This window comes from Lepidochelys kempii, chromosome 1 (genome assembly GCF_965140285.1).
Source record: "Lepidochelys kempii isolate rLepKem1 chromosome 1, rLepKem1.hap1, whole genome shotgun sequence".
NCBI classification, from domain to species: Eukaryota; Metazoa; Chordata; order Testudines; family Cheloniidae; genus Lepidochelys; species Lepidochelys kempii.
Genome location: NC_136380.1, coordinates 136,571,339 through 136,592,926, shown reverse-complemented (window position 1 = coordinate 136,592,926; position 21,588 = coordinate 136,571,339). Strand labels below are relative to the sequence as shown.

Genomic DNA, 21,588 nt, shown 5'->3' with positions numbered 1-21,588 from the left:
GTTTATTTGTTCACAACAAGAGTCTATTTTTTCCGGGCCTGGAGTGTTCTTCCCTGTCTGTCCAACATCATGTAGAGCTTAGGGGTTCAAAAATGGCATCATGCCAGCTTAATTTCTCTTCAGCTATCATACTTTTTAAAGATCCCTATCGATGCTTAATCCTTCATTGTTCTACATATAAGTGTACACGGGAAGTTGAGAACGGGGGGAGGGGGGATGTGAAATTTATTTACATCTGTATGCTTGTGGGAGTGACAAGCTGTACACACGATCTGAATCACAGACTAGTCTGACTAGAACATATGCTGTTGGTAAGTGTTGTAGTGCAGGTTAATTGAATTTGGCCTAGAATCACTGACGTATATAAAAAAGCCTCTTGCTAGGGTAGCATAGGCGCACTTTTTGACGCTAGGTGGTTTGATTTATATGTATTATGACAGGGACCCTTATTACTTGCAAGGCAGATATTGCACAAGTTCTTGTTTGTTCACTCTGTGGCCTCTCTTTCCCCCATAATTTTAAATCTAGAATGACTTGATGTGACAAGCAAAGTGAGCTTGTATAAAATAGACTTCTTATCCAAATGTTAAATCTCCTTACTTGTATTTGGGGAGTTAAAGGGTCTGACAGATTCACAACGGGCAGCTGCTTCTCCTCCCAACATGGTGGAGTACCAGGGTTTAATCCTTGCATTGCTCTTATTTTAAATTAATGTACAAGTGATAGCCCAGGTCATTTCACAATATCTCCTGTATCAGCAATATGTTGGTGGCACAAAACTCTGCGTGTCCCTTTCATACAGTGTTGACACTGTCATCTCCCAATCACCTCAGTGCAGGGAGGAGATTGAAGAAGAGCTGGTTGAAGCTGAGCCCAGGAAAAAACAAAGTAATGCTTGGTCTTTGATGGTAGATAGAAACTGTGAGGGATTGGCTTCAACTGAAGGCATTTACCCATTAGTAGTTAAGATAGTGTTCAGCCTTGAGGCCTCGCTAGACTCAGCTACTGACCTTGGGTGCTCAATGACAGTCAGAAGTCCGCTTTCTATCCTGGCTGCCTGTCAGACAAGAAACTGGCTACAGTGTGGTCTATATTTTCCTTTCCTCCAGGCTGGATTATTGCAATACTCTGTACTTGGTTCACCTATAAATTCACAAGGGAGCTGCAGCTAGTGCTTAATGCAGCACACAGCCTTTTAAGTGGGGTGATCTGTAGAGCTGGGCCTCTACAACATGCAATGGCTCTCTGTTCTCTAATGCAATCACTACCTGGTTCTATTACAGATACCTTAATAAGACAGGTCCATACTTTCTGTAGGACTGACTCTCTTTGAAGAACACCAAGGCCTTTATACTCGTCCAGTACACTGTGACTAACAGAGAAAAGCACAAGTCCCCAAGCTCTAGAGTTCTCTCCAAAATAACGTAGGGACCCTTGCAACAAGACTAAGTGCTTCACTGAAGCATTCCCCAGTGAACATGAAAGAAGGTAAAGGGTATTCTGTTAGAAGCAGATGACTAAACCAAAGAAGCGTGGAGAATCAACTGTCTTTTTGGGATCTAGGAAAGAGGGAAAAATCAGCTCTTCACCTAATTGTATGTTTGTATCTCCATATCTGGAAGTACAAGTATCCCAGAAATTATCATATTGTGTGATGTTTTGTCTGAAAATATTGATGAAATGTGACTAATGTGGTCCTTCGCATCACTGTGTCCATGTCAGGGGTAACAAAAAAGGTGCTAAGCGTTGGAAGTCAGCTGCAAGCCTTGAAGAAGCATTTGTCTCAAACTGTAAGGGTACAGTTACTGTTTCACTCAATTTTTTAAACTATTGTGCTCATTAACAAGAAAAATCAACTCTTGTTCTCAGGTGGAAGGTTGTAGCTCTATCTTACTGGGGTGCCTCATCCCAAACTACAGTTGCAAATAGCCTATCCAATTTATGCCTGTTTCATGAATGAAGAATACAAATGTTTAGAACGTTGACCTAGTGGACAAGTACTACTTTGTGACACAGTATTCTCCGCTTCCTGTCCGATACTGTTATGAAAAGTTGCAAGTGGTTAACCCCAGAGATGGCTCTGTATCGTTGCTGGATGATTGAAGCAATCCCCTACCCCAGCCTATTAGTAAAGTTTCAGATGTTCTCTGGGATCTTTTGAGGAAATGTAAATATAAGATCATTTCCATAAAGGTGGGCTGAATTCCTTATAGCTGCTAATTGAGAATAGTGTGGGCTGTGGTACAAGTTAAGGCTATTCCATTTTTTTAGAAAGGATTAATTGCAAGTATTCAGGTATAGCAGTCATGACTAAAGTTTATCAGATGCACATATGATGTTCACCTGTTTTCAACCAACTGGGAAGAAGTTTTTAAAGGGTCAGAAGTGTTCTGAATATGTTTACAAACTTCTCTTGTTACTGTATATTTGTGCAAAAAGTCCTATGGTAATGGCACTTATCAGAAGTTAACTTTTTAAGAAGATGATCTTTTGCAAACGATAAGTCTTCCTTCTGTGTCTTCACTTATGTCTGTGAAACCTCAATCATTTCTAGTTACTGAGCACTAGGAATTTTCACTTATTTTCGTCACTTATGTTCAGTCACTTACTAGAATAAATAAAATAAGCCGTTCATATTTAATGGGTCTGTGATTGATATCTTGACCAGAAAATATCTTTTCACTACGTACTCTTTGTTGCTTTTAACATTTGTGTTTTGCATTCATTTTGTGTTGTGCAATTCTATTTATTTTCTGTTATAGGGAGATTTTAATAGTCATTGGATGACACACTGAGATATTAGTGTAATACAGAATTCTATATTTTTTGCCAAAGTTCTTGATTAGATTTCTGCCAGCTCTCTATTGGTCCAGGAAATTGAAGTAAAACATGTAGTCAGAAAAAAAAAAGTGAAAAGAACTACTTTATTTGATTTAATGATCATTCTTACGTTTGTTTTAAAACTAAAAGACCTTGATCCAGCAACATGATATGCACAGATGGACATACTGTTGACTTCAGTAGGATGCTATGCAGGTACTGAATCTTCACACTTTACCAAGTTTCTGTATCAGGGCCATGGGCTGAAACTTTCCAATTTGGATGCCTACTTTAGGCACCTGCATAAAAGTGGCTTGATTTCTTTTCCCTATTGTGAGTTGCTGTTACTCAACAACTCTGATTTTAGTATGATTCAAATATTGATAATAACTATATAATGTGCCCAGATACTTTTTATGATGCGTGCATAATAAATTACAAAATAACCCTCCAACCAATTTCAGATGTTGCAAAACATTTTGAAACTTTAAAAAAAAATGTAAAGAAGAAAAATGTTTTGTTTCTCTTTTCTGTCCTTGAACTCACTTTTAAATTCTTGAAACTTTAGAACTCAGGGTATTCTGAGGTACAATTTCCAGGTTCTTCCATCTCTAGAGCTACTAAAGTGTAAATATTTTGTTATTACTTATACTATAGTAGTGTTAGGGTTGCCACCTTTCTAATTGCTGGTAACCACACCACAAAGCTGTGCTCCTTACTCCACCTCTTCCCATCCCCCCAGGGCCTGGTCCCTGTCTCTTGTTCCTCTTCCTTCCTCTCCCATCTCAAGGAATCTGTCTGAAGACAGGAGGTGGCCTTGGCTGAGCAGGGGTTGGTGTGGATTAATCACCTGCACCTCCCCATGCCTCATGGTAGCCTGATTTGGGGTTTGGATGTCATAATGGCATCGCCAACAAGCTTTACTGATACCATACCCATTACAGCACCCTGCTGGATACTTGCTGGTCTTCTGGGGTCAGCTAAAACTGTACTTTCTCCACAGAAATGTTTAACTTCATATACTTTCTAAAAGAGGTACTATTCCATAGGGTGTTACACAAACCAAACTTTTCAAAGCAACTGGGTTTTGGAAAAAAGATAGTTACCTAACCAAAACCCTGACAAAGTGAATAGTAATGCCCTAACTCAAAGCAGGCTCTTCTGAAGGAATACAGGTTAATTTTAATTACTCTGGAGTTCTCTCTTGGCTTGAGCTAAGAGATTGGTTGTGAAGAGAGGATTTAGATCAGAGGTACAGCAGTCATTCGGGAGGCAGGAGGCCAGTTCTTATCCTAACAGTAATGTGACCTCAAATTAATTGGTATATAGTACTGATAGTTACACATTTCCTTAAACTGTCTCCAGTTAATACATTCCTGGTTTCACATTTATGGTCACCATAGCTAATAGGGAAAAACAAAGCTTGTTGGCACTGCTGCAATTTTTCCATGAGGGAACAACTGCCATTATAAACATTTGAGAAATGCCAAAGTTTCCTAGTGCAAACTCACACCATATGTGCAAAAGGTAAGCCTGAGGCACGATTTCATGAAAAGTTGATGGTAAGCCACTGAGTTAGTTTTGATTTGTGCACTACAGAGGGAATAGCTGGAATTTAAAACATCAGCTATGATATTTTAGGGATTAAATTACCAGTTGGTTTATGGGAGTTTGAGGAGAAGTGACTATGTGAGGTAAAACTATAAAGCATAATCGGACTGGGAAAGAGGGACTGTTTTTGGTCTGAACCAGCATAAAATTTCCAGATGTTTCCACTCTCAATGATCTGTGTTGGTCCATTGGTTTAAAAAGTGCTTTGATTACCTATAAAGATGGATGCCACCATGGCATGCAAATTTTGTTTTTAGAAGAAAACCCTAGTCAATAACTCATACCAGCAGAAAAATTGTGTTTCTGTGCAGTGGTGTATCTGTGTTTGACAAAGTGTTTCCATTAAAATATTATATGCTTGGTTGTTTATAGCACATCTATCACTAAGGACATCCAAAATTATAAAAACAATGAGTTTGAGGACTAATCTTCATGCCTTGCTTCAAAGATTAATAGATTCCAAGGCCAGAAGGGACTATTCTGATCACCTAGTCTGACTCGATGTATCACAGGTAATAGTCTTCCTCAATATAATTCCTAGATCATATCCTTTTAGAAAAAAAATACAATCTAGATTTAACAATGGTCACTGATGGAGAATCCACTACTTTGTGCCATTCTAAGTGAGAATGTCTTATACACACACTTCTGGGGAGAAAATACAGCTTTAGCTGATCCCTGAAGGCCAGAAAGTGACACACCTACCATCCCCAAGAAGAAAAGGAGTACTTGTGGCACCTTAGAGACTAACCAATTTATTTGAGCATAAGCTTTCATGAGCTACAGCTCACTTCATCAGATGCATAAAGTGGAAAATGCAGTGAGGATTTTTTATACACACAGACCATGAAAAAATGGGTGTTTATCACTTCAAAAGGTTTTCTCTCCCCCCACCCCACTCTCCTGCTGGTAATAGCTTATCCAAAGTGATCACTCTCCTTACAATGTGTATGGTAATCAAGGTGGGCCATTTCCAGCACAAATCCAGGGTTTAACAAGAATGTCTGAGGAACAGTTGGGGGGGGGAGGGGTAGGAAAAAACAAGGGGAAATAGGTTACCTTGCATAATGACTTTATTATTTATAATATATTATATAGTTATAATATATTTTAAAAATAAGTTATTATTGGGAAGCTAATATGAACAGATAGGTCTTTTGTTCTGAAAGTGCAAAATGCCTTGGTCACTTTAATCTCTTATGGGGTGGATAGTAGCAGAGGGTCGGCTACCCGGAAGGACTGAACTCTTCCAAGCTTCATCGAAGGTATCATTAACAACAGTTTCTGCATGGAGCACCGCTTTCTTGGTAGGTCATGGTCAAGGAGAGAAAGGTGGTTTCTGAGATAAGCCAGGCTAAAGCTCCTTAAAGGCCTTGATGATCAAGATAAGAACTTTTGAATTAAATTCACTATCAGGCAGAGTGCACCAGGGTCATCTGTTGTCCACACCCTGGGTTATTTAGAATAAAGGTTGTCTCACATTTTATCATCTGGAGATTCTTCATGGTATCACTTGTCAATACTAAGGAAAACACATTGCATTTGTAGTCTTCAGGCTTGACTTTTGCAGAGACCGCGTCTGTCAGACAGGAAGAAGTGCAACCTCCTGGTCAGCTAAAACATGATAAAATGCATTTCTGGCTACTGATGTTATTTAAATGCCACCACATTTCACTATGAATTCAGTTTTAGTGATGATTGTGATACCAGCATCTCAGCCTGGCAATGAAGAGTAGTTACTAAAATACAGGTGTGGGAATTCTCCCTTCTCCGTCTACTGCCTGTCCAAAACTGAAGATCAATATCCTGTGATGGTAAGACACTGTCAATGGCAAATATGGCTGTGACTACAGGAAACTGTACAGGCTAAGATTTTAGAAGACTGTGAGGCAGTACAATTGAGTGGCTAAGATAGTAAAAAAGTGTGACCTCAGTGAATTACTGCATAGCCAGACAATAGCTTCCATGCAAAGGAAACTGTATGTTTGCATTTATATGAACATGTGCCTATCTGCAGGAGAGCAACATAATATTACATACAAAGTAGCTGCAAATCATCATGTTCTTTGTATTCTTAACCCTTTCATGTTTCCCTCCTACTCTCAATATCAGAAGAGGGGAAAGGAGGGGTGGAAGTTATGTAGTTCATGACCTTAATCCAAAGTCTGGGAGAAAAAGAGTAGTGAGTGCGCTATCTTGGAAACAAAACATTTAATGTTCACACTTACTAAATGTCTTATTTTGACATCTATAAGACTTTTATCTATTTCTATGGCCCCACATCACTGCAGTATCTGAGCACCTCACAATCTTTAAAGTATTTTATCCCCCAGCCCCAACACTCCTGTGAGGCAGGGCAGTACTATTATCCCCATTTTACAGATCGGGAATGAAGGCACAGAGAGACTGATTTGCCCAGGGTTACACGTGACATTTGTGTTGTGTGGCAGGAACTGAACCCAGGTCTTCCACAGCCCAGGCTCCCTTTTTAATCTACTGGACCATTCTTCCCCCTGTTTGAAGAAGTTGATGTAATTATGCCTCAATTTAAAAAAAAATGAGAAAAAGTAGCACAAAAACAAGAAGTCTGATTAATGCAGCAGAAAAGCATTATTTTGGCAAATTCAGCTGCTTGGTAGTTATTCAGTCATGACTACACAATTAAATTTGTTTCAGTCCATCCAGGGGAAAACACAAACTGCAGAAACTTTCCATAAAGTGACATGTAATTTTTTTATATAAAAAACTGAAAGGGCAAACACATGAAATCAAATTAAAATTTTTCTCTTTTCTTTCTTTTCACTAGTCTCTAAATAACCTAAATATGCATTTCTCCAAACAGTTGCCTTGAAATATTCAAGGTAATATGTCAGACTGGTAGGCTTAAATATAATAGTAATAAACTAAACTCTTCAGGGCAGGGACTCTGTGTTTACATAGCACAATGGAGTGCCTCTAGACACTACTTTAGGGTTCCCAGGTCCCTGAAAACTGGGTACCTGGCAACCCTAAATGGCATCCAGACATAGAAGCCAAAAACCGGACTGTCCGGGTAAAAATCAGGTGGGTAACAACTCTAGTTGGCCTACAGCATGGTGTTAAAGCTGGTGATCTGCGGAAAGCCTGGAGTATGGGAGCCAGAAAGTGAGAGATGAAAAGGTAAGTTGCACCATAAATGTACTGAGTGGTCCTCTTACACTGATTATTTGAGGCATTAGCTTGACCTATTAGTATATTAACTACCTATTTGCAAGTGCTATGGAAAGTACACTCTTCAAAGAACACTTCCCTTTTACACTGCTGCATAGAAGCTTCATAAAAAACAGCAATGGAAGATTCAATAAAAAAGCTACTGTGCAATAGTGTAGCACAAAGATGTTACGTATTGGAGTTCTAATGTCCAACTACTGAATGTCCAATCCTGACTAATGATATCATGAGAATTCCTGGATGGCTATATCCTTACACTGCATGGTTTCATATGTATAATACAAAGGAAGTGTGTATATAGTTTAGATTGAAACTGTTAAATTAAAACATCAGTTGTAATTTTGTAAATTTTTAATTACCAGAGCAGTAACCACTGAATATTCATATCTTGCCTTCTCCCTGTTCATTCTGTGCAAATAGTTCCATTTGGAAATTGCATGGCAGTGTTTAGCTTTACTAATACATGTCCTTAGATTACAATGTCAAAAGTATGACCTAAACTTTACATTGTTCAAGTTGTAAAAGTACATTTGTTTTATGTCTTAAAGATGTCTAGAGCTCCTTGGCTGTGTTTAAAAGGTACTCAGATTGTGTTTAAAATGCTTCATCTAAACACTTAGGCTGTAGCGTAAACATATTTTATGTCAGCAAAATGTGTCGCTCAGGGGTGTGAATATTCCACCCCCTGAGCAAGGTAAATTACACTGACATAAGCACTCATGAGCACAGTGCTACGTCAGTGGGAGAGGTGGTTTTATTATGCCTTGGTATCTGTATTATGTATCAGTACTGCTGCGCCTCTGTAGTGCTGTACGTATAGATATAGCCTTAAAGGCATGGCTTTCTAAGCTCTCTTCCCAACACTATATTGCGATATCTGTAGTTGACTTGCCCTGATTACTGTGCCGCAGCATATTAAGGCCTTAATCTGTGTTCTCTGGTGGAACAAATGCTTTGTTTTTATCGGTATTGTTTATTTTTACAGCAGTTAAGAAGTTGATGTTGGCAGAAGAACAAACAGTAGAGGACATTTTTTTCAGACAAGCAGATGAACAAAATTTTTAGGCTGTTCTTTTCTATTTTATATATTTCAAAATCCTCTATAATAAGAAAATGGGAACCAGATTTTGGAGGAGAGGGGGAGTGGAGATGTACATTTTTGCCATGTTCGTTATCTCCTATTGAATTAAATATTCCAGCAGTAAAATGAAACCAGTTCTATATTTTAAGATAGTATCAATAGCTGTCTTACAAATTTGCAGATGTGTTCTTTCTCAGATGTTGGAGAAATCAGCCAGAATACATCCCACTCACTTAAAGGTTTTCCAAAGGAGGGGACAGAGCATGGGTTGTACAATAACATCACATTTTTAAAGATAAGGCTCCTCTGCAGTTCGATTCCCTTCTGCCTGTCAAAGATAAAATAAATTTTTTTAAAAGGGCACTGGATTCTGACTACACACAACTAATATTTCCTGTTTCATTCATTCTATGTCTGCAGTCAAGACCTCCAATTTTTTATTGGATGTTTCAAGGTTGATAGACCAGAGGTGAGCAAACTGCGGCCCATGGGCTGAATCCAGCCCCTCAGGGCTTTGGATCCGTCCCGCAGCATTGCCCACCCCTGTGGTGCTGCAGGCCCTGCACCGGCACCATGTCCCTGGGCACCACCATTGCCCTTGCCACCAGGCACCGCCCCCCGCAGCACCCATTGGCCGGAAATGGGGAACTGTGGCCAATGGGAGCTTCGGGGGAGGTACCTGGAGGTGCGGCAAGTGCAGCGCACGGAGCCCTGTGTCCCTCCCTTCCCCCAGGGGCCACGCAGGGACGTGGTTCCGGCCACTTCCTGGAGCAGCGATTTGTGGGGCTGGGGCAGGCAGGGAGCCTGCTCTGGCCCCAGTGCACGCTGCTGCCACCCCAGAGCCGCTTTAGGTAAGTGGCGTCGGGCCGGAGCCCGAACCCCTCCTGCACCCCACCCCGCAACTCCCTGCCCTAAGCCCCCTGCCTGCGCCTTGCACCCCTTCTGCACCCCAACTCCCTGCCCTGAGCCCCCTGTTGCACCTTGCACCCCTACCCCCTGCCCTGAGCCCCCTCCTGCACTCCGCACCCCTCCTCTGCCCCAGTCCCTTGCCCTGAGCCCTCCTGCACTCCGCACTCCCTCCCACACCCCAACACCTTGCCCCAGCCCTGCATACAGTTTTCCCACCCAGGTGTGGCCCTCGGCCCAAAAAGTTTGCTCACCCCTGTGATAGACTAAAATGTGGTGGTATTTTCAGTCTTCATACTTTATTTATTTGTATTACTGTAGCACCTAGAAGCCCTAGTTATGGACCCATTGCAGTAGGAGCTCTACAAACCGAAGAAAACAGGGTACTTATTCACAAAAGTTGATACAGGATGGTGTCACTAACATGTATTGCAAGTGAGTCCCCTTGGCCTCCTGCGTGGATATACCCTAAGGTAGAGCAAGTTTTGATATACCCTTCATTTTTTCTCATAAATCTGTCTCCTTAGCAGAAAATAAGTCCTGCTGGAGCCTGATAGAACCTCTGTCAGGAAGCACTGAATGGGCACGTTCCGGGCCTGCCCTGACTACGTTGCCTTCCCAGCCGTAGAAGTGTCAAACTCCAAACTCATGAGTTAGGCTCCAAAAATCATGAGATTGGGTTAAACTTTTTGAAATACATTTTGGGCTCTTTTTACATCCCTTCTGGGTTGTGACTCTCAGAGGGTGCTCTCCTTTTACATTTTTTTTTAAGCATTTCTTCTCTGCTGGAATGGATGGAAAGGTACTTTTTTTTTTTTTTTTTTTAAATGGAAACTGAGGTTCTCACATATTTACTTGGCTCCTGAGGCTGGGGCTTTCAGAAACACCAACTGAGACTAGTGATAAAATTGCAAGAGTTGGCAATGCTGCAGCCCATGCTTGTCATTTCCTGGATGGTGCTTGTCCCTTACTGCTGCTTTGGCAGGGACTAGGTTGGGGCAGCTTCACACCACACTACTTGTCTCCCTGGTGAACTTTATGCCATCGGCAATCTCCACCAGGGCTTACATCAGCATGTGCATTAGACAGCACAAACTCTGGTGAATCTAGCCAAGTGTACGGGTGAAATTCTAGGTGAAGTTTGATATTTTCTTCCAAAACATTTATTTTAAGGCAGCGCATCTTTCTCTTTCTCTCAAGGCAGTGAAACTAAACAGACAGCCTAATTAAAATCCTTCAGTAGCATTCAGAAGGTGTATTGGTGAAGGCGGATTCGGGAAGAAAACAGATTTTAGCTTGTTTTCCAGTGAGTAAAAATACTTAGTGTGTCATTTAGACAGCCAGCAGGAAACTTTTTTTCCCCTCTTTCATTTTTGACACAGTGTAGCAATGTGTAGTTGCAATTCCCCAGATAGTCAGTGCCTTTTCCCACACTCATTCCCTCTGCAAAAAACAAGATACTTTACTATAAGTTTATTGCACACCCAAATGTGTACAATATCTTTAGTTAATAAAGACATGCATTCGCTACTGAGGAATCATTAAAACTAAAAGTTATATTGGTTAAATGCTGTGTTCTATGTATTTGACTTATTAGTATGTGTCTAAATTTTACAGAAAACTTTTCTAGTAATGCAGGCAAGAAAATTAGTTCTCCCAAAGCGATGTAGATATCACATTCACTGTTGTCTTAACTCTGTTTTTTTCAGGTTATAAACTTTGTACTAACAGAAAAAGAGGATTGGTTTAGTTAGCGGGTCAGACAGGCCCGGGGGCTAAATTTCAGCCATACGTTAGTGCATTTAATTGACACTGACTATTGTGTACGAACCTCTCTTCCTTTTCCTCCTTCCCCAAAGCTGTAAACAAAATAAAAATGGGTATTCTGTTGGGTTATGCCATAACATCTGTCCTTTGCTAAGATGTTAAAGGGATTACTACAGTGCAAAAATTACTTTGTTATGGATCTATGGTACAAATCCTGACATTATGGCTTGCGGGGGGCTCCATGCAGGCCCTGGGGTCTGACCACACAGAACTGCTGGCAGGATCAGGGCCACATATTAGGCACTAATGTAATAGAAAAAAATTAGAAGTAGTATTTATGTGCTGAATTTGGAAACTAAATTGCAAACTTCCTTTGACATTCTGCACACAAAATTGAAAAGTGGAATTAATCATACAATACTATGAAATAAGCACACTGATGTTTTTTTTCTTTGTGTTTGTGTATGTGTTTTGGAAACTACAAAAACTGAGTTGCTCTAGGGAATTTTATCAGAAAATTCCCACCAGAGTTATCACCTGTTCTATAGTTAGTTATGTGTAATTTTGGTGACAAAATTGCTGGAGACTCTTGGTGCCTTATCAGTGGGAATGGTTTGTATTTCCTAATGTAGACAAAGCTTTATTGGGACATCTTGGTGGCTTCAGAGACATGCTAAGTTTTCCGCTGACGACAAGAGAATTTGATTGTTCACAGCACATTCTCCTAACCTAGTGTTTAGTGTGTAAATATTCTGGTCGCTCTGTTAGGGATTCTTTAATATTCTGTTGTAGCCAAAAATACAATATTTTCAGTAGTACTAGACAACAATTGGTATTCTGACAACTGTATTAATGAAAGACTGAAAGCATAGTGGTTCTAGCAAAACTGCAAAATTTATTAAAATGATTGTTTTCCAAAAATGATTAAAAGTAAGTCAATTGTGCTCTAGTAGTTGTACCTCTTCTCCCTTTTTTTTCTTTTCTTTTTTTTGCGGGGCATACGTAAGCAATCCCAAAAACCTGTATTAAGCAAATGCTCCAGATTTGAAAGAATCTTGTCCCCTCATTGGCCATTTTGGGTCAGGTGCCAGCAGGGTTACCTTAGCTTCTTAACCCTTTACAGGTGAAAGGATTTTGCCTCTGGCGAGGAGGGATTTTATAGCACTGTTTACAGAAAGGTGGTTACCCTTCCTTTTATATTTATGACGGTGTCATAAATATAAAGGGAAGGGTAAACCCCTTTGAAATCCCTCCTGGCCAGGGGAAAGCTCCTCTCACCTGTAAAGGGTTAAGAAGCTAAAGGTAACCTCGCTGGCACCTGACCAAAATGACCAATGAGGAGACGAGATACTTTCAAAAGCTGGGAGGAGGGAGAGAAACAAAGGGTCTGTGTCTGTCTATATGCTGGTCTTTACCGGGGATAGACCAGGAATGGAGTCTTAGAACTTTTAGTAAGTAATCTAGCTAGGTATGTGTTAGATTATGATTTCTTTAAATGGCTGAGAAAAGAATTGTGCTGAATAGAATAACTATTTCTGTCTGTGTATCTTTTTTGTAACTTAAAGTTTTGCCTAGAGGGGTTCTCTATGTTTTTGAATCTAATTACCCTGTAAGATATCTACCATCCTGATTTTACAGGGGGGATTTCTTTATTTCTATTTACTTCTATTTTTTATTAAAAGTCTTCTTGTAAAAAAACTGAATGCTTTTTCATTGTTCTCAGATCCAAGGGTTTGGGTCTGTGGTCACCTATGCAAATTGGTGAGGCTTTTTATCCAACATTTCCCAGGAAAGGGGGGGTGCAAGTGTTGGGAGGATTGTTCATTGTTCTTAAGATCCAAGGGTCTGGGTCTGTAGTCACCTAGGCAAATTGGTGAGGCTTTTTACCAAACCTTGTCCAGGAAGTGGGGTGCAAGGTTTTGGGAAGTATTTTGGGGGGAAAGACGCGTCCAAACAGCTCTTCCCCAGTAACCAGTATTAGTTTGGTGGTGGTAGCGGCCAGTCCAAGGACAACGGGTGTAATATTTTGTACCTTGGGGAAGTTTTGACCTAAGCTGGTAAAGATAAGCTTAGGAGGTTTTTCATGCAGGTCCCCACATCTGTACCCTAGAGTTCAGAGTGGGGGAGGAACCTTGACAGACGGCTACCATTTCCCTTTCTATATACCAACACAGAATATGTTGGTTTGAAGATTTTGGTGGGTAAATTGCAGAGATTTTGAAATTTAAAAAAAATCTTCCAAATGTCCATTTAGTCAAGATGGAATTTTCAGGAACACACAGTAATTAGACTCTTCCTGTATCTCAAATTTCAACCTTTAAGAGAACACACACAATTGTCTACATTTGATACTTAATATTCAAAGTTCTAGCTATGACAAAGAATATATCTTTTAATAAGATAATTAACAGGTAAAATTGACCTTTGTTATGCGTAACAAGCATGTAAAATACAATTTGATCATAACTGTTCGTAGAGTGATTTCTACAAATACTGAAAAGTTGTTTGTCATTACTTAGTATTCTAGTCAGGAAGGGCGGATGAAATGGGTCCCCCAGATGCGTTCTGATGCACTTCCACATTTTTCACAAAACTATTTTCACTGGAGTGGGCTTATTGAATTCAGTGGAATGCAGAGGTGTCAATTCAGGAACATGGTCTAATGGACAAAACACTGCTATTTATGTAATTTGGAGTCACATCTGGGTTCTGTTCCTGACTCTTCACTCTGTGATGTGTCATTTTCACTATATTGTAAAACTGAGAAACATACCTACCTATTTATACACTTCACAGGAATGCTGTGAATCTTAATTCATCAGTATCTGTAAAATGCTCTCAGATCCCAGATGGAAGGTGATGCAAAAATGCAAAGCATATTACAGAAGAGGTTGCTTTGGGATAAGTGCATGATAATTTGTTTTTATTTTTGTAAATAATACAACATGTTCTCATTGAGCGTTGAAACTACTCTATTTTCTAAGCTTTCAAAAAAGTAGCTCCTGTATATCCATAGAGGGCATAAATCTGTGGTGCTAGGAGGGACCTGAAGAACAAAGTGGGATATGGAGCAAATAAGGGTGGAGAGAAGAAACGTTGTCTTGCTCTTCAGCAACTTAGCTATCAATTCTAAGTAAAACTTCTGTGCCTGTGCCTGGAAAACTGAGGTTCCCAGGAGGCACTGCTTGGAAGCTGTTTGGACTTCTGAGATGTAAGGGCTTCTGCTACCAGGAGCCCTGGCTACAGCTTATTCTTGGTACTCTCCATCACCTTCATTCTTCCCTGTGAAAGACCGGCTTTCTCATCTGTTCCCCGAGTACACCTTTTGGCCTCCCTCTATCCACTGAAAGCTGCTTCCCAATAATTTCTATCCCCTGTGATTGTGTTCTTCCTCTCTTCCCTCCCTCCTTTAACCCCCAATAGTTATCTACGTTTGGAAGTTACAGAGCCTTAGGACCTGTTTTTTTCAGAAATGCTGAGTGCATTCAGCTCCACTCATTTTAATTGGAGTTGTGTGGGGAGTTCAGTCCCTGTGAAAATCTGACTCTGAGACTTTCATCTCATCTATCTACCATCATTCCTTCCTTCCCCCCACCCCCTTCTATCATGATTTGGGGCATGGAGGATTCACTTGTGAGTCCATATGTTTGTGAAATTCAAGAACTATTGCCTTTGTGACTTGCCCAGGCAAATCACAATCTCATGGTGTCCTGGACTTTGGCAGATGTAACTGAAATTTCTAAAACTTGGTGTTTTGAGACATACTGATAGAGAAATTCTTCAACACCTGTCTTGTCAAAAGCACCCGCGCTTGGTCCACATGTGGTTTGTCTGCACTACAACATAAGCCTGGGCTCAGACTCCAGTTTGAGCCCAATTCCACCCCCCCCACACACATCTTTCTCTTGGGCCAGTAAATGCTCCCTAGGACCTGGCCAAGGGGAGGGATCTAAGCTGAAGTCTCACTGGGACTTGGGTCCAAACACTGTCATTTTGTAGCGTGGATGCAGTTCTCAGTCAGGTCACCAGACTCATGCCCGCGAGTCTGCCAATATTATCCCACAATCCTGTGGGCCACAGTTTGTTGGCCTTTCTATCCCAGACTACCCAGTTGATGTCGAGGAAACAGAAGGAACCCTCCTGGTTCAAGTACAGCTGCTCAGTGTTTAACCCTTCCATTTTATTCTGACCACTGAACTGGAAGCAGATTGAACCGTTGTCTGCATTAGTTATGACCAGTGACAAGAAGTCCTTTGTGCTAGCGGGTCACGGGATCACAGTCAGATTGCGGTAAATTTCTGGTGTGAGACAAGCAAGACGTTCAGCTTCAGTAAGAATTCCAGAAATGACCATGTCTACCAAGAAATAGTGGAGAAGCTGGCAGTGTTGTGGATTCAATGAACTAGTGACCTGATTGCGAACTATGATCTGACAATGAACTAGTGCAGAGCATGGATCCAATGGCTCAAGACCGACTATCATAAATTTAGGGAGGAGAACCACACCTCTGGGAGCTCCCCAGCATCCTGTCTCTTTTACGAGGACTTTGACTGGGTGCTTGGAACAGTGACTGGCACTGACCCCCCCCCACACGCCCCTCAGCAGTTCATGACAGCCTGATCAGTTGGGATGGTGGCCTTCTGACCCTTTAATCTAATAATTTAGATTCTGGAGGGGAGCCAGCAGCCACTGGCTCAGGCTAGCAAAGTGACACTGGTGCTCATGCCCCTGTGAATCTCACTTCGAAGGAAATTGGATCCAGCAGCTGAGGTGGAGAAGAACAACATCTGCTACATGTAGTTGGTGCTAATCCCTGTGTATCAGGAGGGGAGTCAGAGTAGCTGAGTGAGTGAATGAATTCATCAGGGAAGTAAGGAGAGGAATGAGGAAACCTCATAGGGTAGGGCGTTTGCAGAAGAAATGGGAAAGGATGTGTCAGAGGAAAGTATGTGGGAAAAGTGGCATGGCACGGGAAGGGGATAACTAAATTTTGTCACTGGAAAGAAGGACGGAGTCTCTTTAAATTTGTGCTTTGGGATGGGTCTATGGAGCACTCTGGACCTGGTTTGTATAGCATTTTGAGATCTACTGATGAAGAATGCTCCATATGTGCTGGGTATTATTTATTAATTATAAATTATACATTAAATAAATGTAAGCCTAAATATCTGTTTCTGTGGAAATGAGTATTCCCATTTGCTTTTGCTTTTCAAACGTAACAGTAATAGGGAAGATATTATTTTGGAAGAAAAATGTTGTAAACCTTGTTGGGAGGTAGATTCCCAGCTAATGCTTGTTTCACATGTCGGTAACTTGTCCAAAGTGCTAAATATATACTATATACTCTGACATCTGCTACACCAAATAAAACTGCATAGCAAATTATAAAAGTGAAAGCATGTGTGACAATTAAACACCAAAATCTGAAGCATGAATAATTATTTTCTCCCCCTCACTCTTTTCCAAGATAATCTGAAAATCTAAGGGCCATTTGAGCCATTTACTCACATTTGTGAGCAGTTCCTCACCTGGGTTTCCCCATTGACTCCAATGTCTGGTGAATAACTGTTTACCAATGTAAGGGATTCACAGTCTGGTCCTAAACTTGGGACATTTCATTTTCACAACAAGTCTTAGTAATAGTTTAATGTTCCAGCGTCAAAGTTTTTGATGATTTATCTCCCAGGGTAAAGCACCACTGTATATATTGGGCCAGAGAGTGCCATTATTCTACTAAAAGAAAAGGAGTACTTGTGGCACCTTAGAGACTAACCAATTTATTAGAGCATAAGCTTTCATGGGTAAAAAACCCACTTCTTCAGATGCATGGAGTGAAAATTACAGATACAGACATAAATATACTGACACATGAAGAGAAGGAAATTACCTCACAAGTGCTGACAGGGCCAATTCGATCAGGGTGGATGTAGTCCACTCCCAACAATAGATGAGGAGGTGTCAATTCCAGGAGAGGAAAACTGCTTTTGTAGTTTTCCTCTCCTGGAATTGACACCTCCTCATCTATTGTTGGGAGTGGACTACATCCACCCTGATCGAATTGGCCCTGTCAGCACTTGTGAGGTAATTTCCTTCTCTTCATGTGTCAGTATATTTATGTCTGTATCTGTAATTTTCACTCCATGCATCTGAAGAAGTGGGTTTTTTACCCATGAAAGCTTATGCTCTAATAAATTGGTTAGTCTCTAAGGTGCCACAAGTACTCCTTTTCTTTTTGTGAATACAGACTAACACGGCTGTTACTCTGAAACCTGTCATTATTCTACTACTGAGTAATACTGTACTTGGTGAGTAGCATCATTACTTTAAGAACTAAATGCAAAGGCCATTCAAGTCAAATGGTAGTAGGGTACTATTCAGTGAGAGTGGCAGAAGTTGGCTCATATTGTGGCTGTTAAGAATTCTATTCTAGAGAGTAACTTAAATTTCAGTAATATTCTTTCCAAAGTACAGTGCCACTTTATCTGCAATATCTGTGAAACAATTAACTTGTATTAGTTTTCACTTTGTTTTTTACTAAGCCTGAAGACTTGCAGATATAGTGCTTTCCGGAATGAAATTCATTTTTTACCCTTGAGTCATAGGAGACACTCTGTCCTAGAAACAGATAGACTAATACTGTATTCCATTTTAGCATAGAGCCACTCACTAACAGGGCTGTTTGGAATTAAATTTGGCGACTTGCCTGGATATATTCTGTTTTTAACAAGTACTGCTTTGTGCTTTAGCACCCTGTGCTCCCACCCCCAACTTTGTAACTGGAGGGAGGAACAGAGGGAGAGAAACAAAAAACAAAACAAAACAAAAAAGCAGCTGTTAGAAAGAAAATGGGGAGAGAGAGAATAAAAAGAGAGGGGAAGAAAAAAGAATTCTTCCACAGCAGCTGTTAAAGTTATTAAAAGAGGAAGGCATCATTTTAAATCAGGTCACTCTTATTTAATATTGAGAAGGCTCTTGAATGTTTTTGATTATATTGTTAAATTAAATATAATAATTTTTAGGGTGTACAGCTACATTTCCAATAAAATCTTAGAACATTTGTTTACCAGGGAGCAGAGCCTGTGCTAAAACAACAGTTAAAACAAATTCAGATTTAGAATCCTGTATTTTAAAATTCATAAGTATGAATTCCAAAGTAACCTTTTTACTCTGTTTTGTGAGCAGAGGTATCTTGCAATGAGGAATGAAAGCTGCTTATTGATTTGGATTAAAAAAATCATAGCTTGACAAAGGACTTGGACAGAAACAAGAGTCATAGCATGTACCTTGAATGTATTTTTAATTTGATTTTCATATTCACAGCATTTAATTACTGTCAGTTGTCCGAGGAAAAGTGCCAGGGATTATTTTTGTGAAAATATATGTTCATAGAATATCAAAGTAGCTGAAAGCAATAACATGTGAAGGAGAGCAATGCTGTGCCATTGGTAAGCTGTGTATAGTCAGCATGTTCTTGGTAAACCAATAGAAGAACATAAATTGTACTTTTAAAAAAAAATAGTTCACAGATGAAATGATGGATAACAAACTGATACTGAGGCTGAATAGCATCACTGAAAAATGCTTGGCAGTTTGCCCAAAAGATGCTGATTTAAATCCATCCCTTGAACAGAATATGTGTAAGTCATCCTGATTAAGCGATCATAAAATACTAAAATTAATTGTCTTGAAATAGTTGCCCATTAGGCTGTAGATTTATATTGCCCATTAGTGATAGAATGGCACAGTGAAGGTTTTTATAAAATATATAATTCTGTCTGCCATATAACTGATATGTAGGAAAATTGCAGGGCTGTGATCTCTTCTGTATATACTACTGAGAATATCCTACCAAGTGCGATCTTTTCAAGGTATAATTATGTGCAAGTAAAACACATTCTTTTGGTTGATACTGTGCAGCTGGATCTAGTTCACAAAAGGGAGGATAAATGGGAATAATCACCTTTGGCTTTGTAAATATAATCTCACAGGTGTGCACAGATTTGGGGGAAACTTCACTCTATAACAGGAAAAAAAAATGAGCTGGCTCCATTTTAGTTTTTATACTAAAAATAACTTCCTGAGAATGGGGTAGAGCAGCCAGGAATTCCATTCTTAATATTTATGTAGATAACCTTCAATACACACAACAAAATTAAAATGTAACCACCATTAGTCAATATGGGCCTGGTCCCTGTGAGGTGCTGAGCACCTTGAACTACACAAGGTTGGGTGCTGTCTTAGATAAATGAGGTTTTGTTTAGTCAAAAGGGAAGATGACAAGGTAGAAATAAATTAAAATACATAAATACAATCGTTAAAATTGTTAAAAAGAAACAAAAGGGGGGAAAAAGAGGCTTTCCTCCACCTCCTTTGCAGTTTGAGTAAAGCAGCGGAGAGAATTTGCTTCAGTAGCCCAAATTGAAAATCTAGAGCTGTGGACTCATTATATATAGAACTATTGTACAATTATTTTAAATGTTGTTACCTTAAAAAAAGGGGAAGGGGGTCTGTTTCCAGTTTATATATCTAAGCTAATTCAGTTCAGAATGAAAATTTGTCTGAACTAGTCTGTAAGCTTCAAAATAGTTAGGTACAATCTTTAAAAGTGATCTTCCAACTTGTTTATAAAAAACAATTCTTTTAAAAAAATCTGCGGTATTGAGAAGTAGGTGTATGGCCCAACTACTTATTTCACAGCGAAATCTATGCTAAGGGAACAATAAGGTTGCAAAGTGAAGCACCTTGAAATTAGAGGCAATAGGATATTTTCTGTCAGAGAACTATCCACAATGACTCCAAACTCTCTTTTTCTTGAGGGGTAACAGCTAGTATCTTGAGTGGTAACAGCGACATTAACTCCCAGCAAAGTACTTAATCATGTGAGTAAATCCCGCCAAACTAGGACTGACTTCAGTAGAACTACTTTTATCCTTAAAGTTACATATGCGCTTTGCTGGATCTGGTGTAACTGTCCCAAAAGCATTTGGTTTGAGGCTGTTATGTGAAAATGGACAATTTATTTGTAAGCAACACTAAATGACAGAAGAAATGAATGTTTTCAATGTTTCTGCAGCCGTGTCAGTCCCAGGATATTAGAAAGGCAAGGTGGATGAGGTAATATCTTTTATTGGATCAACTGCTGTTGGTGAAAAGGACACGCTTTAAAGCTTACACAGAGCTCTTCTACAGGTCCGGAAGGTGAAGAAGAGCTCTGTGAAACTTGAAAGCTTGTCCTGTTTACAAACAGAAGTTGGTCCAATAAAAGATATTACCTCACCCAGCTTGTGTCTCAGAAGAAATGAATGGCATTTTAGCCTGCTACTGTCCAAATTCCTTCTTTGACTGTGCTCATCCAGATGTGCCCACACTGTACTTTTGAGAGGAGAGCATATTGCTCTTCCAATCAGTATGCTGTCCCTGAAATGCAGAGTAGTATGTAACTAGTGTTCGGGGTGACTCGAAGGCTGATAAACCAAGAGTCTAATGTTCATTTTCTTCAAAGAGATGTGCTGGTCACTTGATGTACCCCAGATTTGTAATTGCAGATGAGATCAATAGTTTGTCCTTGGGGGAAGGGACATACAGCAGACATGCCACACAACTGTATTTTTAAAACTTATTTGGCTATTAAAAAATCAGAACCATCGCATGTTCTTGTCAGGCAGCCATTTTGGTTGTCCTTGGACAAGTCAAATTTTTATTAAGTAATAGCCTGATTGCCACAATAGTAGAAAAACTTTTACTGATATTTTTGTACATCTGAGTCTCTTCTAGAAATCTTCCTTGTGCTAAATCTAATTTTTTCAAAATCTATCACGGCACAGTTAATAATTTGAAAAGTAATAAATACAGTTCCTTTCACTGAGCTAGATTCTTGAAGAAAATCCTCAGTCCAACGCAAGGAAAACTGGCAGTAGGCTTGGATTTTCCCCCTTCTGCTCCATATTGGTATCACTCCAGTGGCTTCAGTGGAATTTTGCATTTCACATCAATGCATGCAAAGAGGTTCAAGTTTTGTTTATTTAATATTTGCAATTATAAATGTAAAGGACCAGATATCACTACTATCTTTTACATTTACCTTTCTGACCTAATGATGTTACACATATCAAGATCATCTTTTTGAAAAAACAAATCCTAGATGGGATTAGCACTCATCTGCAAGAAACACAAATGAAGAATCAACATGATAA

General features: G+C 39.8%; 1 protein-coding gene across 8 annotated transcripts in view; it reads left to right on the top strand.

Moving 5' to 3' along the window:
- Window positions 1-21,588, top strand: part of GPM6B (glycoprotein M6B) — a 137,815-nt gene that overhangs the window by 12,095 nt on the left and 104,132 nt on the right. For 3 of the 8 annotated variants that reach the window (XR_012160183.1, XM_073355213.2, XM_073355174.2), the window contains exon 1: window positions 10,017-10,101. The exons of 2 other annotated variants lie outside the window; for them this stretch is intronic. Coding sequence is in view for 3 of the 6 variants with exons in the window: in XM_073355213.2 (XP_073211314.1) it covers window positions 10,039-10,101 (63 nt within the window). In the remaining 3 variants the exon portion in view is untranslated. Of the gene's footprint in view, window positions 1-9,486; window positions 9,574-9,949; window positions 10,102-21,588 lie in introns of those variants that run through there. 3 more of the 8 variants (XM_073355194.2, XM_073355204.2, XM_073355240.2) reach the window with 3 other exon arrangements.